This window comes from Xiphophorus couchianus, chromosome 9, assembly GCF_001444195.1.
Source record: "Xiphophorus couchianus chromosome 9, X_couchianus-1.0, whole genome shotgun sequence".
Taxonomy (NCBI): domain Eukaryota; kingdom Metazoa; phylum Chordata; class Actinopteri; order Cyprinodontiformes; family Poeciliidae; genus Xiphophorus; species Xiphophorus couchianus.
The window spans coordinates 17,131,095-17,150,622 of NC_040236.1; the positions used below are offsets into that span (position 1 = coordinate 17,131,095).

General features: G+C 39.8%; 1 protein-coding gene across 1 annotated transcript; it reads right to left on the reverse strand.

The window, feature by feature from the left end:
• Nucleotides 1-682: 682 nt before the first annotated feature.
• Nucleotides 683-18,871, reverse strand: rgmd (RGM domain family, member D). Its single transcript, XM_028028347.1, has 5 exons — nucleotides 18,706-18,871; nucleotides 13,993-14,033; nucleotides 10,961-11,109; nucleotides 4,152-4,663; nucleotides 683-2,230 (listed from the first exon to the last, which is right to left on the reverse strand). The coding sequence occupies exons 2-5, from the start codon at nucleotides 14,028-14,030 to the stop codon at nucleotides 1,532-1,534; spliced, it is 1,398 nt and encodes a 465-aa protein (XP_027884148.1). The 5' UTR covers nucleotides 14,031-14,033; nucleotides 18,706-18,871; the 3' UTR covers nucleotides 683-1,531.
• Nucleotides 18,872-19,528: the final 657 nt, after the last annotated feature.

Below are 19,528 nucleotides of genomic sequence, written 5' to 3' on the forward strand. Positions count from 1 at the left end.
GATATAGTGTAAGGACAATGCATGAATGGAAGAGTGCAAAAGCAACTGAGATAATCCTACAGCTGCATAGTCATCTTGTCAAAACTGTCTTTATACTGCAAGCTGGCAGATTTTATGAACTCCAACAGGACACAGGGGATACTGCAGAAAAATGATTAACTTCAGACCAAACCAAAAATTATTGACTTTACAGGCCTTAAGTAAAATATGACAGAAAGAAAGACTGCACCACAATTCTATGTAACTGATTCTGTTTTTCTTTTTGCATTTTAATTCTGTGGCTTTACTGTGATGTCCAACAAGATGATGACAGCTCAGTAAATAAGATGATTATTGAAAACTTCATTTCAGTAATTTAACTTGTAATTACATACTACTAATAAAACTAAATTAGTTGGATTCTTGGTGTTTAAGTCACTTCTGTTTCAAAGTCATCAAAAACACTTTACCTGGGCAGGTGTAGACGGTTTTATGACTGTGACATTCTAATCTTCCAACAGCCTGAATTTTGGGTTTTCACTAGCTGTAAGCTATAATAACCCAAATTAACTTTTAAAAAGAACATTTAAAACGTATCACAATGTGTAATACCTCTGCGCAATATGAGATTTACTTTTTGAATTCATGCCAAGACAACTGTCTCTAATCAAACAACAGTGACAAAGGGAAATAGGCTACATTCCACTATGGAGTGTTCAACCATTTAATACAGATAATTAAAGATACAGCACAACACATATTAGTTCACTTTTCTTACAATAACTCAAAGTAACCTACTTAAACACAACAAATGTAAATCATATTACAGTTAAAACATCTATACAAAGTATTTACAAAATATAAAAGACATATATACACTCTTTAAATATATTATTTTATAAAGATTTGTTTAAAACTGGAAGCTGAACAGCTTGAAGAGGGAGTGTTTCACAGAATGAGTGTTGAAAAATCACATATTACTTAAGGATAGGTAGTTTTTTCCATATACAGTTGTTGGATCCTGTGTATTTGTATGCCAATTTGTGGAACAACAGATTAAAGCATTAAAAAACAAACAAAAAAAACCCATTAAATTCCCAACAATTGTTGCTAATACAGTAAGTGCTACTGAGATAACCGGATTAAACAGGATTTGAAAGCAACGTTGCTCGTCCATAAAAAATATGGCGAATGGAGTGATTTTCAACTTTTCTCGATGTGGAGTGTTTAAGAGCTGAGAACATCGCCAGGAAAATGAGATATTTACAAAAAGCTGTTTCTATTACTTTGTGGTCAGTTCAGACAACTCTGGATTTAATGTTCATAGGAGCCTTTATGCAAAACATTTTTTTTTTCTTCAAATGACTCAATATTGCTATAAATCCCCCAGAAATGTGTCATCTTTTCAAACTGACATCCTTCAGAGAAAAATGGAAGAACCTGAAAGTGCTACCCCCACGCCCCTGTGACAATTAAAAGACAACTATAAATCGTGGATATAGTCACTCTTTCCTCAAGCTGGTTATCCTTCCATGTCTTCTTTTTTGAGTTTTTACAACAGCAGCACAGTAAGGAGGAGGAGTGGCAGCAAGGAGCCGTTGGACGTTGCAGCCAGTGTCTGTGTTGCTCCTCCGTTAAGAACCCGAGGAGTCCTTGGAGAGTTTTGCTTCAGCTTACTGGGCGGCAGTGCCTTTAAGTCCTCCAGAGCACCGTACGCCGCCATGGAGAACTCCGGGTCTCCTGTTGTCAGCAAGTCAAACACACAGGACTGGAAGTACAGGTCCTCCACCTGCAGGGTCTCTCTACACTTGGCCGTAGCGCGCTCCACCGTGTAGACCTGGTGCGGGGGCCGCAGAGGACCCAGCTCTGTGTTTGTGGCCTGCAGGCGGGGCTGCTGGCTCTGGCGGCTCAGCGTGTGCTCCTTGATGAGCTCGTTGCGCGGGCAGCCGTGCAGGCACAGCTGCAAGCCGCCGCTGTCCTCGGAAAAGTCCAGGGTGTCCTCCGGCATGCGGATGGCGAAGGTCAGGTAGCTGCCCACGCGCCTAATGATGATGGAGGTGCCGATGTAGCGGGCCTGTATCTTCACCTGTCGGCCCACTCCGGAGCTGCCGCCTCGCTCCATGATGGTCAGGCTGCTGCTCTCGCCGCCGCTCCGCGTTCCATCCTGAAAGGCCAGAGGCAGGTCCTCAGTGGTGGCCTGGTACACCTTCTGCTCTGTGCAGCCTTGATATGTCTTGAAGATCACCGTGATCTGAAAATGAGGTCAGAAAGTAGATTGTTTAATTAACACATTTAAACACCGTCAAACTTTTAATGTATATTTTTAGAAAGAAAAGGGTTCTGAAAGATTTCAAAAAAGAAAAAAAGAAAATTCTAAGCCACAAGGTGGCAGCAGAAAACAAAGTATTTCCTGGTTGAGTCAGCTACATTGGTGCATAAGCCTGATTATTTTATCTTTAAACTTTAAGTGTCTGTGCTTTTTACTCTGATATAATCTTGCCTCAAATACAAAACATTTAAATATCTAAAATATTAAGTTTTACAACTTCAACTACTTCAATTTTTTGTTTAAAAAACTGCTTTCCCCCCAAGTTTAGAAGTAAAAGACAATCCTACTGGCAGTACTGTATTTTATAATTTCCTGTGTGGTAACTGAAAAGGATTCTCAAAGAAATTACTTGCGTCACAAAATATGACAGACAAAGAACAGTACCTCACAACTGCATTGGATTTCAAACATAACGTGGTTCTAAAATCCTTTATGCAATATGATTTTTTTACTCAGTTGGGTCTTTAAAAAGGACTTCTTATGCTTCCTTGAACAAGTTAGTTTAGGCCTCCAAGTTACACAAAATGTGTTCATTGCGTTTTTTGCAAAAAATCATTCTTAGATAATGACATTTTATTCCACTCAGTTCTCCCTATTTTGAGCTCCTTGCAGAATGAGCTGCTTTAGGGCCTCTTGTCACTTTAAATCCATGTAAGCTGTTTGTGGCCACACTTTACGTGCACTTTATACACCTGAATATGGCTGCAAAGATTTGCAATTGTAGTCCCCTGCACAACCATCAAGGATGCAGCAAGCGGCATCTGCATGGTGAGTCGACAGCGACATGCTTGTCTTTTCCAGCAGCCATTGTACAGAGGAGAAACTAGCTGAAAAAGCGAGCTCAAATGCCGCTTGGGCTGCTAGGCAATTTCCTAGGCTAGGCTAGGGTTACTAAGTGACGAGGCATTGCCAGCCGTTTGTGACTTAATAATTGGCCAGTTTTTTAAAATGGCTCCTTTTCCAGATACCAAAAAACATTAACTTATTGCCAGGAAATAGCTGGGTGGTTCTTTTTAAAGCACTTGGACTGTTTCAAGAAGCTGCATAGACCCGAATGGTAAGATCAAAATGAGCAAAAAGTATATTTTGCATATCGGACCTCCTTTAACATCTGTTTAAAAACCCCCCAACAAAAATTATATTAAAAACCACAAAGAAAGTAGTTAGTCCAACCATTCAAGATGCAAGAGAACATTTAAAGGCTTCCAAAAAAAATTGCCCAAATGGCCTGTTTAAAAACCAGATTAAAAACTCCTTTCTGCCAGTCAATTCCTCCTTTATTTTTCCAAATTATGCCATATTTACACAAAAAGCACCAAGTTAATTATTTGACCAGAGGGGTGAAAAAACATTTCTGATCGTGGTGGCGGAGGAAAATGTTGGAGTGAGCGTTAATCACTACCATATGACCACCCATGTGTTAAAGGTAGAGCACTCATGCATGTCTGTGATTCAACACCAGTGAAAGACCCTCTCAGACCCTCCACCCCTTCACGAATCTAAAAGAGCTCCAAGACGCAAGGAATGCTTCAGACTAGAGAGGCACAATGCAACAGTGATTAACTACACATGTTTGATGCCACTAATGGCAGTGCTGGTGCTGGCATGCTAGCATTTGAAAACCACCCTGCTTGTATAAGCCTTTACTTTCAAACATGTCGTTAACAGAGGTCGTTTCAAATTTACATGAATTCAAATGACACCAGCTTTGGTTCTCTAAATGGCGCCAAACATTTGCAATTGTAGGGAATCCAACAGATTTTTGAGTAAAACAACTGTTCCGTTTCTGGATGTTATAGACCAAAATGTTTAGACCCTACTAATAATCCAATCTCCTCCTCACCTTGCTGGTTGCTGTTGCACTGGAGCCCAGGACAACGGGGACGTTGGTCACCTGCACCGACAGGAAGCGGTTGTCAATCAGAGGCCATGCCCCCTCCACTTTGCAGGTCTGAAACTCGTCCCGAAACGTCCGTAGGTGCGGGTCTCCAAATAATCCACAGTGGGCGTACTTCTTCTGCTGACCCGCTGAGCCCGACAAGAGGACCCGATTCTCGTAGTCGCAGAGTTCCGACACCCCGGGCCGAGATGTGCTGGGCACCTTGGCGGAGGAGGTGGGGCCGTCGCTGGAGCAGTTATGCTGGGAGAATAGCTCCTTAATACGAAAAACGGCCGAGTGGTAGACCAGGTCACCCCGGCAACTGCGTGCCTGGCGCCGGGTGCACAGTGCGTAGGCCCGCAAGGCGATGCAGTAGTTCATATCCAAAGCCACTTCTTCCTGAACGCCATTGGGAGGTGACGTTGAAGCCACGTAGTCTGCATTGCACCGCTGGATTCGACACTGCTGGCAGTGAGCTGGAAAACACAAAAAGGATAATTACCAAGAAATAGTAATAACCTGATTTGTCCTGAATAGTGGCTAATGAGTGAGTGCAGTGTAAATGTTTGGTTGTGTTTTGGCCTCTCATTTACACAGTAACGGCGTTTTTGCCAAACAGCAATGCAAAGCTTTGACATCAGGCTCCAGAGAGAGACTTTCTAGAAACACAGTGAGAATCATTTCCATGTAAACCAAACACATTTGGAAATGATGATGTCGGTCAGGTCATCTTGTGTTTGCGCACTGAGGTTTGGTTTTCACCGGCGCACAGAACAACAACGACCATGACATACATCTGTGTCTGGATCTCTTCAGATTATTTGGCGTGTTGAACCAAAATCTGCTCATTGCGGATTATTGATATTGTCAGCAAAGGTCCATAGATTACATACACCAGATAAGCAAAGAGTTACAAAAACAGGCCTCAGGGTCTGAAAGTTCACAAAGTTTAACTGGCTCAAACAGGCCTTGCATGCAAACCACATTTTCACGTTTTGCAGGCGGAGCGTTTGTGTTTTTAAACCACTACCATACTTTTTTTGTTTGTTTTTTTTTCTTTTTTTTTGATACGCAATGGAACAGGTTTTTGGAAATGTTAAAATTTCAGATTTTTTTTCCCCCAATCATACTATGGCTGAGCACACTCAGGTCAAGCAAACAGCAACACTGTTTGGTGTGGAAGTTGTTACTAAATAAAGAAGTGTTTAAAAATTAATTCAGATAATGCACTTTGTTAAAGAAAAAAATGCATTTATGAAGGGCTAGACTTGAACAGACAACAGAATACGACATAAAATTTACTGTTTTATCATTTGAGTCTCAAACCCATTTGTCATTATTCATGCTGGATCTGCACTCTTTTGGAAATCTGATTGTTGCATTTTCTTTATAGAATATACAGAGACTCTTGCTTTAGTAATGATAACCATACAATGGAAATGCTGGAGCTAGTTTAAATTGTCAGTGCTGTAATGATTTCTTTGCTTTAAAATAATAATAATAATAATAAAATACTTTTGTGGTGACTGCTCTTTCACACACCTAGTGTGACATTATCGCTACTTTTAATATAAATAATTACGTACTGCTCATAGCAGAAAATAAAAGCTGAATGCTGCTAATGAAAATTCTTTGCAAATATTGCTAAAACCGGTATTGGCAGGTCAGATTTTGACAATAATCAAAGATAAGAAATCCCTCACAAAACTCTAATCATAGAACCTGTAACAATAATAAGTGATTACACTGTAAACAAATCCTCTGTTGATTCTTCATAAGAAATACTTCTCCTAAAAAGTGTTTTAAATCTATAAATGTATAGAGCAATCATCATCTGATATTTACTGATGCCAGGCCTGACACAAAAAAGATCCATACTTCTAAACTGTCATCTTATTTCAGTAAAATCCAAAAAGTGTGAGCTCACAAGCCCCAGAACTCCCACTGTGCTTCAAGTTCAGTTAAAGCATATTTCCTTCAACAGAAACAGCTTCACTGCAGAAAGAATCTTACCAAGGCTAGTTGGCCTCGGGGTGTTTGAAGTTGCTTCAGCTGAATGTTTGGTAACTGAAATATATCAAACTAAGCTACGTTGCAGTGCAAGATTGAAGGTATTGGGGTTGCAAAATTTAAACGGATCAAAAGAAGAATACTACAAAGCTCAGCAACTCCGGGTCCCACCTGGAAGTTGGGAAGGAAAGGAAGCACATAAAGTGATATTTAGCAGGAGGAACCCAAATCCAGTGCTTCAGGTTTAGTAATGGCTCACAAACTGATTATTTGTTACCAGGACACAAAGAAATACACTTACTACTTGGAGGAATAAAAAAAAAAAGGGTGCAAAGATTTATCAGGGTTATTTCAGGTTTATGGCTGTTTTTGGAGGAGATGTCTGTGCTGACTGGGATAGCTGCGAGCTGGAAATATTTCCATTCTGGAACAGAATCAGCCAGAATCTCAAACACATGCATCACTTTTTACTGCGAGGCTCGAGGCAGCTCTGACAGGGTGCACTCCAAGCACTGCAACAGAATACTCTGTTCACTCCCAAAGCTCCAGCTAATGTTCCGACAGACCAAACAAAGACGGCAAACTGGACGTGTCGCGTCTGCGCGCTTGCTGCCACAGCGAGCACCAGAACATATTAATGTATTTCACAGTCACTTAAAACCAAGCTTGAATAATTCTGTGAAGCAGAGTGAGAGGTCATGTTAAATGCATCCCTCTTCTGAATTCCAGCCTCGCTGCGAGGTCACTGGAGTCTGCTGTGACTGACAGTTTTTGACAATCGCAGCCTGCACAGCCATTTTCACCCTGCATCTCCCTGAAGGGTCTTTATGCTCTGGCACTTAAATACCTAGCAGAAAGTGTGAAAACCTCACGGGAAACAAATGTGGGGACCAAAAAATAAATAAATACACAAAATAAATGTTGAAACAAACAGCAATTTTTAATTTGATCTCCGTTATATAAAGAGATAAAAGTTTGTTTTAGTCCATCATTATACTGATGGCAGATAATTTAAAGATCAGAGAAACTCACTGTTTTCCTGAGACAATGTACTAGAACTACAACATATTGAAAAGAAACAGAAATGTTGAGTTCAAATAAACATATACAAGTTATCTAAGCTGTAAACACGCAAGTGTCATCTTATAAGTTTATGAAAATCTTAAAAAAACAGCAATAAACACGTAAAAATACATTTCAAAGGCTAAGGGATGGGGCTACTTGCAATGCAGATGGTTTAGCTTTCTTTTTTTTTAAATAGGTATCTGACAATGATGATAATCAACTTCCTCTCTTCTAAATGATCTGCTTAATCAATCCATCATTACTCATTCTAGCAAATGTCTTGCTCAAAACAAAGTAGGGATTAGAGCACTTAAAATTTGTGTTTTATATCATGTGATGCTGAAAAACTAAACAATAATCTGAAAGCCGATTAGGGATAAGTACATTTTAATGATCTTCAAATAAGACCCATCGTTTGCACTATCCTTAACATAATATCAAGTAATGCTACACCCCCATTTTCACAAAAAAACAAGCAAGTTTCGTCAAATTATTACAAATGACAAAATTAGTCTGAAATAGAAAGAGGTGGTTATCGGAATCAAGGCACAGAATGGTGTTATAAAATTAAGTTTCAAAACTGCAAATAAGTTTTGTGTCACACACTTCCTACATCTGCAGTGTTTTTAATGGGATGCCAGAGCAAATGCTGGAGTGAAAGGAGTTTCCTCTGACTAATGCAGCAATGCCCCTCCCCCACAAGTTGCTGCAAAAGACCAGTCAGCTGGCTCAAAGAAGGCAAAGAGCACTCTTCACTCGCATAAAATGACGTTAACATATTTCTGATTGCAACAAACAGTGTGGAAGCTACAGGAGCACCACTCTTATTAAATTAATGCTAGCGCACTTTACAAAATGAGAGGAACATGAATATTAAGCAAGTGACTGGATGCTCTACCTGAGCAGATAGCCTGACTAATTCTTACCTTTTTACACACCAACAAAACAACAAAAAGTTAAAAACCAGCAGAAGCAAACACACTTTTTGAATATGTATATTTTTTAGATATTTCCTGCCAACATCTGTGTTTGAACATAAAGATAAGAATTACTAAATCTTAGAGAAAATCTCACTATATCTTTTATAATTAATGCCTACTTACTAATACAGTATTGGTGACAATTGTTCACTTTTGAAATAAAAGCAATTACATACCACGGTACACATATATGGAGGACCAAAACTGACATAAGAAATAAAAGCATATAAGTAATGTGGCACACAATTTGGAAGTTATTGAAGGAAACATTATCCATCCATCCATCCATTTTCTGTTCACCCTTGTCCCTAATGGGGTTGGGAGGGTTGCTGGTGCCCATCTCCAGCTACGTTCCAGGCGAGAGGCGGGGTACACCCTGGACAGGTCGCCAGTCTGTCGCAGGGCAACACAGAGACATACAGGACAAACAACCATTCACACACAAACACACACCTAGGGAGAATTTAGAGAAACCAATTGACCTGACAGTCATGTTTTTGGACTATGGGAGGAAGCCGGAGTACCCGGAGAGAACCCACGCATGCACAGGGAGAACATGCAAACTCCATGCAGAAAGACCCCGGCCGGGAATCGAACCCAGGACCTTCTTGCTGCAAGGCAACAGTGCTACCAACTGCGCCACTGTGCAGCCCAGGAAACATTATATTATTTAATATTAAAATTATTTAAAATATTGAATATGACTTGAGATTTTAATAGAGGGTCTCATGTAAAAGCATGAATTACCACTTTTTTGTATCAGTTGGTCACAGGGCAAGGCATTTATTAACATTTGTTTGACAGGAGTGTTTGGCTTGGAAATTTGTTGACAGTCCCTAAGTGAACCTCCGAGCGCTTGAGCTGGCTCAAGCCAGGGAGCTTGAGAACGGCTGGCCGAAATTAACGTTCATAAATCGGATCAACCTTGAGCAAAATGCCGCTTGCTCGGCGGACATTGGAATATCCAATATCCAACTCGAAACTAACTTAACTGCGGTTGGTAACACAATAAAAACACCAGGATAAAGTTTGTTTTGGTCTGTGGCCTGTAAAAATGGCGCCGAGCAACTGCGCGAGATGTAAACGCCCCACGTCTTACGCAGTGACGTTGGATCCAAAGCTCTACTGGCCAACAGTAGGAGCTGGACATAGAAAGCAGATCTCCTCATTAACATAAAGATGCACATGGAGAAGGATGAGTCGAAAAAGGACAAGTAAAAAAAAGTACAAGTTGAAAAAGGACAAGTAGAAAAAGGACAAACAGAAAAAGGAGAGGAGGCAATGACAAAAGATGGAGGGCTTATATAAGGAAAAGACAAAACAAAATATCTACTTTTCTTGACAAAAATGCTTGTTTAGGGGAAATGGAAAAAGAAAATATATACATTTCTTGACGGAAACTCGTCTAAGGACAAGGAAAAACTAAATATATATTTATGCTTTTATTTCTTATTATGTCAGTTTTGGTCCTCCACACACATGCACCTGACAAAGCATTACATAGAAATCTCATACTTAAAATTATAAAATTCAAAAAAATGTTACGTTTGTCGCAAAATTGAAACTCTGCTGCAGCAACCAACCAGTGGTAAAGTGAAAACGTACATAAATAAAAATATGAATTGTGGTTCCATTATTAATTCTTTATTTTGTGTGTGACATCTTTCTATTGTGAGATTTTAGTTTTGTCGCGTCCAGCCAATCTCCATCCACATCTAGATTATACTCTTTTATCCGGAACATTAATAAAGGTATTTTGGATCTAAAGAAGAAAAACAGTGTTTTGTTCTTACGTTTTTCCACCTGTAACATTGCAAGAGCTTTAAACAAAACAGCGTGGCAGTGATTGCTAAGCATTTAATTTGATTTTCAAGAAACTTGGGGGGGGGGGGGGGAACTCTCAATGCAAACAAAGAGGGAATCAGAGACTTTTAAAACTTCAAGTGGCGATTGAGGAGCGTCCGTGCAGAGGCCAGAAAGTTCTCAAGCATGGTGGCTAACAAAGTTAATAAATGACGAATTAATACGTAAAATAACAGGCTTAGCTTTCACTGCAACTAATAACAACAGGCGATGGGTAGAAGAGTCACAGCTGTGCTTCATGTGATAAGAGATTGAAGCTGATAAGCTGCACGGCGGTGGTTTAAAAACACAAAGTTTCCGTGGGGTTTTTTTTTTTTTTTTCTCTAAGTTTCCTGCGCCTGTTGCTAGTGAGCTATGCTAGCTGGAAGCTAAGCCGCAACTTGATAAAAAGAAAGATAAAAAAATAAAGAAATGCGACAAAACTAGCGTCAGCTGGGATGGAGGGTGACTGTTTAGCTGTTAGAAGAGGATTGTTTATTGTTGCTGCGTGGCGTGAAAACAGTACTGCGTGGTAATAATAAGAGTGAGGATGGATAACTCGTGTTGCTCGGCTAACAGAGCGGACTGTGTTGGGACGCAGCAGCAGAACATTTGTTACTTTGTCTCCGGAGCAGCCGCGGACCCAGAAACCTTTTCAACTAGTTAAGAGGCGACATTATATAACTTTACAGCAAAGCGTTCATAGCGAGGACAATGTTCAGATTCAACAACTCAACACCAAAAAAAAGTTAACTTTCCCCATCGCCACCTCCATTCCGGGGAGACAAGCTTTGCATGCAGCACTGCAGTGGGGGAGCATGGATTGGACAGGAAGAAATGGGGGGGAAAAAAAAAAAAAAAAAAAGCTCCACTTACCTGGCCGAAACAGCAGAGCAAGTAAAACCATCGTGAAGGCTAAACAGTACCAAAGCTGCCGCTTAGCCGTGATTTGAGGTCCGCTTCTCCCCATGCCAATCCATTCAGTTAGAATGGAGTTCCTCGACTGCTTCTCATCGACGCTGCGGCTGCGGGAAATCAGACAAAAATTCGTCTTCCTTCCCAAGCGCTGTCATTCAAAAAGGGGCCCCTGTCTTTAGGGCGGCTCTACGAGGGAGGGGTCTGAAGCGTAGACGGGGCCCAGAGGTGATTGCTGGCCAATGAAAGACTAATTATTCGCTAACCACTTGATATTTACATGCAGTGATTACTGGGGGATGAAGACGGTGGAAAAGTGGTTTGAGCTACAGTGAGGAGGACGGTGTGAAGTTATAATTGCTTCGAATTAAACGTAATCAATTCTGAGGGTGATAAATGTTACACAGCTTCATTTTATTTGTACATATGCAACACATTTGCCAAACATAGTATCTTATGTGTGGTACAGCATGCTCTTTGGATTTTTTTTTTCTATATTAGATTTTCCTGGAGGCTGAAAAATTGGGTCTGCTGCTGAGCAAAAGGGGGTGCGAATCATCACTTTAACAAACTTACAATCTTTATTAAAGGGCCATTTCATGAACCATTAAACCCCTGTTAACTTTGTAGTTACTACACCTTTCAAACTACCCTATGAAATTTCAAGCAGCCACACATTCTGCGTATGCCTTGAGCCGGCTCTGTTCTCAGGTGACATTTTTTTTTTTCCACATGAAGACTTAAGACTCGTTTTTTCTTTTTTTCTTTTTTTTGGCTCTCCCTCCAGACCCTCCCACCAATAACAAATGTGAGTTTTAAGCATCAGCAGGATTTTGTCACCTGTTGTTTTCTCACACCACACTCAGCTTAAATTTTGGGGTTGGACTGCCAGTTGTGAATGCAAAATACCAAATATAGCTGTCTTGTTTTAGATCGGGAACCATTTAAGATTCAGAGTGAAGTCTCTACAGCAGACTTCTCACAGATTTTCTCACTGTAAATATCGGCACACTCTAAAATTTTCCATTACTTTTCCAGTTAGCAGCTTGTATGTTACTCTTTCCCTACGTGGCCAACTTTCCATCTTCCTCTCTCCTTCAGCGACACTCTGTCTTTCATTTGCACAGCTGCTGTGAGGCTGAACCATCTGTGAGGCACACAAACCCACCAGATTTCAGTCTTTTTTTTTTCTTTTTTTCTTTGCTTGAAATGCATTGTGGGTCTTTTTGTGCCATTCAAGCAAAAAGAGCAAAAAAAAAACACAACAACAACCCACAAGTCAATTACTGCATAAACCTACTCACTCGACTTAAACGTTGTCAAATATCTGTGCTTGAATCTGGAGCTCATGATTTGTTTGGGTGCAGCCGGACCATTTGGACTGTAGTTTTAGGTCGTCTTCTGTGCCTTCGCCCGGATTGCATGAGAGAGAAGTGAACCCAGACGGTTACTGGATCACTGGGTTTTCTGTACACATGCAGGAGGCTCCTTCAGCCATACAATTGTGAGATTCAGGTGGCTCGACAGACCTGTGAAAGGTCCTTACAGGCTTATGTTGGAGTGGGTCCAATATGTCCAGCAGGTATAGATGGGGTGAGCAAGTCTCCACTTTCAACAACAAATGTCTCAGTAATGCTACTTATTGCTATATATAGACAATGCTCAGGAGGTTTCTGAGATTAGTTCTGTTAAAACATTTGAAAACTTACCTGCTGCATATAGAGTTTCTTACATCTTCGTTTTCACAAAAATACAGAATAGTTGAACTCAGAGGTTAACGTTAGCCGTTAGTCTGAGAGGAGCTGAGATTAAAGTGAATGTCTACTGCTCTAAAACAAAACTACTCTCAAGCACATCAAGTTGGTTTATGCAAAATTTCAAGAACCTTTAATTCTCCATTTTGGTTTCCAATGAAAGGTTATTAGAACAGAAGGCGGAGGTAGGAGGTGTTGCACCACTAAGGATCTTCTTCAGGCTTTGCAACTTTTGATCGGAGAATTTACAAAAACCTATATGTATATTTTTTAAAATAAATCTTCAAATGAACACTTTATTGTAATCAGAACCACATAGCATAAAACCAAACCAAAACTGAGACTTTACAGGAGGTAAGATAAAGTCAAAGATCAAAACCAATGTGACACAATTTTCAAGAACATTGGTGTAATTATAACAATGTAGTCATTGCTGTAAAAAGTAAAAGAAATTCTGAATTTTTCAAATTGTCCAAGTTGAAAACTTGCATTTGAGTGGAGCTGCAAAGTTCAAACTAAGTTGTTGGAAAAATAAAAATAAATGGATGTTGTAGCTGTGCTCTTGACTAGTGTTGAGAATAAAATTTCAAGAAAAGACCAAAATGACTGATTTAGTTGAAACTGAGAAAGGATCAAAACCTGTTCTAATGTCGTTGTGTCTAACCAGGATATTAGAAATATAGAGTAAAAAGCCAAAATAATATGTTATCCATGTTCATTTGCCAGTTTGTGTTTCATAGATACACTGGTGTTACACCACCTCCTACCTTCATTACATGCATGGCCAATGGTTCCTCTGCACATAACATGGCGACAGTTTATGAACTTCTGACACGTTTTGTCATTTTTTTTTTTTTAGAATAGAGCAGTTTTCAGATTGGAGGAGTTATTTTTGTCATTTCCCTCTCAGACTGCATTTGAACTTCAGCATCTGAATTCAGCTACTCTGGACTTATACTAAATGAAAACACCACTCATTGCTTTTAACTTGTTAACACAACCTCACTTCAAAAATCTTTCTCTTCTATGGCCAGCCTCAGACTGGACCTGCTTTATCAATCTTAACCCCCCTAAGGGATCTACCTTACTCTGTTTATTCAGCTAATTTTGAGGCTTATTTTCACCCCCGCCCCTCTCCCCCTAAAAGGTAAGGTCATAATTTTCCCACTGATTGCCTGTGGACAGAGCACTAACACAGATTTGTGTTGTTTCACAGCAAATAAAAACGTATTTTCTCACCTGCTATCATGTGTGTCTTCAAAACCACAATGGGACATTTTCTGGGAAAGAAAGCACATTGTGTACCTGAGTTTATGATTAGAAATAAATACCACTGGGTAGATGAAACAAGTTAAACATGTGTTACATAAAAATTAAAAAAAAATTGAAGGCAAAATACTTAAGGGTGTAGTTTTTACTCAATAAGCTGCTTTTTACGGAACAATCTGATGTTCCACACTGCAGCACCAATGGCCACTGAAGCAAACAGTGAATTGATCCAGGTGGATGGTAAGGATGAATTCAGCACATGAAAGGAACCGCCTGTCAAGCTTGATGTGTGGAGAAAGAGGTCTTTCTTCTTTTCTTTCCTTATGAGCGGATTGCATTGCATGCCAGCATATATGTATCACTAAAGCTAAAACAAGTGGGAAAGAGAGCAAGAGCAGGTGGATGGTTATCAGATGAAAAAAATAGTAATAATAATTTTTTTAAAAAAGTGGTTTGGTCTCTTAATCTACGGTCTGGAAAGACTAAAAGGACAGGTTCTTCTCAAAGAAGCAGGAAGGCTTGGGCAAACACTAGATATGTTTGAAGTAGAAAGGAGCTAAAAGTAACACCACATTGTTAAAAGACGGGACGTGGAGAACGGCAAGCATAGCCAAAGGAGAGCAGAGAAGAAAGAATGGTGGGGATGGGGGGAAGGGTGGTGGAAAAGAGAGAGAGAAAAAAGAAGGGAGTGAGGGATTAGGTTTCCTCTGACAGTGTGTCTGGGCAACTCCACATGTTCCTCATTAAGGTCCTCACACTGTGGGACCAGCTCCACACCAGGATGCTTGTTTTTGTTATTAGGCTTAACTTGCTGTGGTCTTGTGGAAGTCCCCAAAAACGAGACCATAACAGAACCATCTTAATAGCTCGCTGTCTACAGAAATGAAAGGAAAATGTTTAAAAAACAAATGACTGAACTGATTTCTCACCATGACAAGTGTTCACATTATGCACCTTTTACCCCAACTTTTACTCCCTTAAAAATCATCTGTTTGGTTACAAAGAAACACGGTAGCCTTTAGATCGTTTCATTTTATCCTGGAAATGTATTGTTTGAAATTAATAGCAATACGGTACAGGAGCAGGAAGCTACTTATGTTCCATTCCTCTGATTTTCCTTTAATTTCACGGCCATCTAGATTTGTCAACTGAGACATGTATCATGTTTCTGCCAGTGGCTGATGGCATCAGCGATTGGAATCAGGGAGTAGCATGCTCCCTCTGTGGCCTCTGCAAGCACCACGCTGCAGCAATGTAATAGACACACTTATTGAATTTTACACAGGAACCAGAGCAAATTGGCTGTTTTTGCTCTAGTTTTTTGTTTTGTTTTGTTTTGTTGTTTTAGGGCCCCTGTCTGAAATGAAGCAGCTCATGGCGCAGCTGACGCACAGAATAAGACAGAGATCTAGAAACAGGAGTGTGCCTGGTTAAGGCCGCTCACTGTGAAAGGGGATCTGTTATCTGTGCAGAGATAAGGGAAACTGTGGTGTGAGTGTATATGAGGCAGAGCTGATAGCATCTTCACTCAAGGATCCCACTTACGGCTCTCTGATTGATAGCTGACAGCACACACTAGGATGCTTTTAGAGTGTTTTTGTAGGTAAACCAAGGTACGTATCAGGACACAGGCATCTGTTAACTGTGTTCTTTTGGATCTTTTGTTCTTGGTTAAACACATGTTTGTCATCTTCATAAAGAGTGTTTGGCATTCCTGAATGTATGCAAAAGTATGCTGAATTTTTACATGTAACTTCAAGATAACTTCACTAGCGAGAAACAGTTTTTTTATTCTTTTTTTTTTTTCACAAAAGACAAATGTTGCCAGAGCTTCATGCCCCATGCTCACGAATAGACAGTCCACTGACAGGTAACCCCAGCGTTGAGGTCAGAGGGTCATCCCCCCTCTGATGAGGGATGATGAGTAAAATAAATGGAGAGCAGCACACAGAGGGACTTCTGATGTCCTCAGCCTAAAGGGAGAGAGTTCAGGGCCATTTGACCTCTGACCTACACCCACATGATTGTGAATGCGTATGCGTGTGTATGGGAGTGTGTGTTTAGGGTTAAAGATCTCCACCATCTCAGGTTTTTCTCATTATTATTCTACTGTGTTTTCTTTTCCTGTTTCTTCAGCAAGCAGGAAAACACTTCAAGGTGGTTTCGACAAGCAGCCCATCAGGCGTATTCCAAAACATTACTTTGTTTGGACAAGCCTTGTCTCTCTCCTGTCAGCTCTCCTCACTGTCAGAATTCAAGATACTTGCACGCCTCTGAACATGTCAGCTCAGCACTCATTTACTGACTGTTAGAGTTAATGTAAAAATCAGAACATATTTATCCCTGGTGTTTCAAAGCAGCTAGTAATCATTTATATATAATGTATAAATATAATTGGGTTTAACTGGCTCAGTGCATGTTATATAAGTTAAGTCAGTGGTGTTTTGCTGTAAAATTTTAGGTGCCAATCATTTTGCCAATCCTCTTTGGTAGTTTTGCAGTTTTGTTGATTCGTATATGACTTTTTGTGTGTGTGTAGAAAATGGAGATGTTTGCTAACGGGATGTTTAAATGAGCTATAAGTCAGTTTGCAGCTCTTAGTCAGTTGCGTCGTTTTTCAGTTTGCAGTCTGCTCACTTCCATTTTCTATCCATAAACAAACCCTGTTATACTCATACACTTTAACCACTGCACAATTTATTTGTTTATTGTCAACAAGCATTTTCATGAATTATGGCAATAAAAGGTCATAAATCAAATTTATTTTTTTACTACAGTTATAGGTAAACTGCATTAAGCTCTATTTCCATATCACCTTAATTCTAACCAAAAAAAAAACTGAGTGGCCTCCTGTTTGTGGATACCATTAGACTCATATAATTACATTTTCTCACAGCAGACAATGATCACATATTTAAAAAGAAAATTGCTTAAGTTATTTTTTTCTAAAAACATATTTTAGGGTAATACTCCTCCTGGTGAGTGCAAATAATACATAATTGGACATGAAACATCCAGCGACAGATGGCTACATTTCCCACCTAAAATAGTTACGTTTGACCAAAACTGCAAAGTCATTTTGTCATATTCAGTTATTTCAGGTAAAGGAGGAAAATGATCAGCACCCCTAGTTTGCTTCCGCCAAAGGGACATTTGTATCCATATCCTCCTCAGCAAACAACAAGACAAAGCAGGTACAGTGGACCACCACCTGTTCACAGATTATTCTGATGAATATAACTCCAAATTATTTGTGGAAAATGTTCCCATTTGCAGATTTGTTTTTTTTTTTAGAGCATAGTACTGGAAAGAAAATGCAGCTTCTTAAGCTGCATTGTCAAGCAGCAGGTGCAATGCTGCTTGACATGCTACTGGCTAACATTTGCAAAGCAGTCAATACCTCTAATATTCCTCGCCACTGATTGACTCTATTCCCAAAAGTGGAGATTAGCAGAACCGTGGACTTAAGCTTCTTCTCTCCTGCTCTGCCGTCTTTTTCATTAGCACTGCATTCCTCTCATTCATATAGATCAAGAGGCTGGATTGCTTGCTGTCTCATATCGCTCCAAATGAGCAACTGTTGCAGATCCATGATTTGAAATAAGAAGTTTGGTTAGATTTAAAAATTCAGTTGCAGTGTCAGTGTGAATGAAACCAAATGGAGGTGTGAAAATATTCAGCATTTCTCACCCAATTAAACAAAAATAGCCTGGACTGTAGAGGTGTGAAAGCACCAGAGAACTGCAGTGACAGTGACAGAACTGTGTTTAGAGAAGAGTGGCGTCTTGGGAGTCACCATGTTTCCATGACAACTATTGTTTAAAGGCTTTTGCACAAATTTTTTGTCAGGAGTGCCAATTAGTGTAGATGGTGCTTTAAGTCTCTTTACAATTACAACTCTATGTTTGCTTCTGATTTAACAAAAGAATAAGCAATTTGCTTATTCTGCAATGTATTAATGTGCATAAAAATCTCCAGTTATTTTGCCCCTGTGGTTCTTATTTTCCATAAACACCCATCTGCACATTCCGTGCATTGACTTCTACACCCAAATCTTATGCTAGAGTTGCGTCAAAGCCCTCCTTTAGTCGGCAACAGTTGGTCGCCTATTGTTTTTACCCTTCCCCCCTGGACAACTGTCCTGAACCAGGAATAGATGGGTGCCAGTGACAGAGACAAGTGTAAGTATGACCATATTTTTTTATAGCACATTATCACTCAAAATTCTGACCTTTCCCACATATAAAACCAATATGAGGTTGGAGGAAAGTGAAGACATTCAATTTACTAGTGTCGTATATCCTGAGCAAAACTCAGTGAGGTGCTGGAAAAGTCTTTCTGTCTGTTTCCATTCCGCTTTCCATCGCAGCAGATGTTTCCCACATTCTCAGCACACGAGCCGCTCCTTTTATTGTGATAGAGAGTCATGCGTATTGGAATTCAGCCCAAACACAACAATCTTATCAACACTTTGTCACGTCATAAAACATATTAAATTCACTACAGCCGCGGATTAAGTACTCCAACAGTGACAATGAATGGCCTTTTATATTAAGAAATTATTGCTCTAAACCACAGAATTATCTTAAAATCTTAATTAGCAGCCTCAGGTGAGAAGCAATCTGGAAACATTATGAGTCATACCAGTGAGAAGCACAAAAAAAAAGGAAAAAAGAAGCTTACCTTGGATAAGTTTCTGAGCTGTAGGGACTTTTCTGACAAGCGCTTGAAATGGCAGCCACCCTTTAACCCTCGCTCCCCCTACAACTTCAGCTGGCCAACTAAGAACCCGGGCAACTAGCAGGGGCAGATAGCCATTTGGAATCGAGGCATATGACAACAGCTGTCCATTTCATGATTCGGCACTTTGATTAGAGTTAGATGATAGTGAGCTATGCGGCCTGATTCCTAAATATCTGGGCAGGGCATTTCGGAGAAGAGAAAGCAAAGTGAGAGCATCTAATGGAAAAAAAAAAAAGCACTAAAGCACAATCACATACCACAAACCCTTCCTTTAATACAGTTACATCATCTTGCAGAAATATTCCTACCTCTTCAACTTCATCAAAGCAAAATTCAAGTGTTTATTGGGATTGTGTGGGACTGAGCGACACAAAGTAGCACATAATTGTGAAGTGGATTGATGAGGACACATGCTCATCGGATACTTTTCGAAAATAAAAATCTAAAAACGGCTTGTCAGTTATATCTATTCTCAAATAAATACTTTTCATTGCATTTAAATCCAACTGTCTTTTGGAGGTTTTTTGTGGGCTAGCTTCGCATATTGAGTGACTAAATGTGTTGTCCATCATTGTGCAGTACAGGTAAAGCAATTGAAGAAAATCTGGGTTGAGAACATCTGTCACTGCTACGTCTTGTGATTGATTCAGAATTTCAAAATAAACCTAAACTTTTGCTGGGCCAATTTAACAATTGCAAAAATTTGTTGCTATCTGCGTATATCATAAAGTCCCAATTAAACAGAATTAGGTTTGTCTGTAAA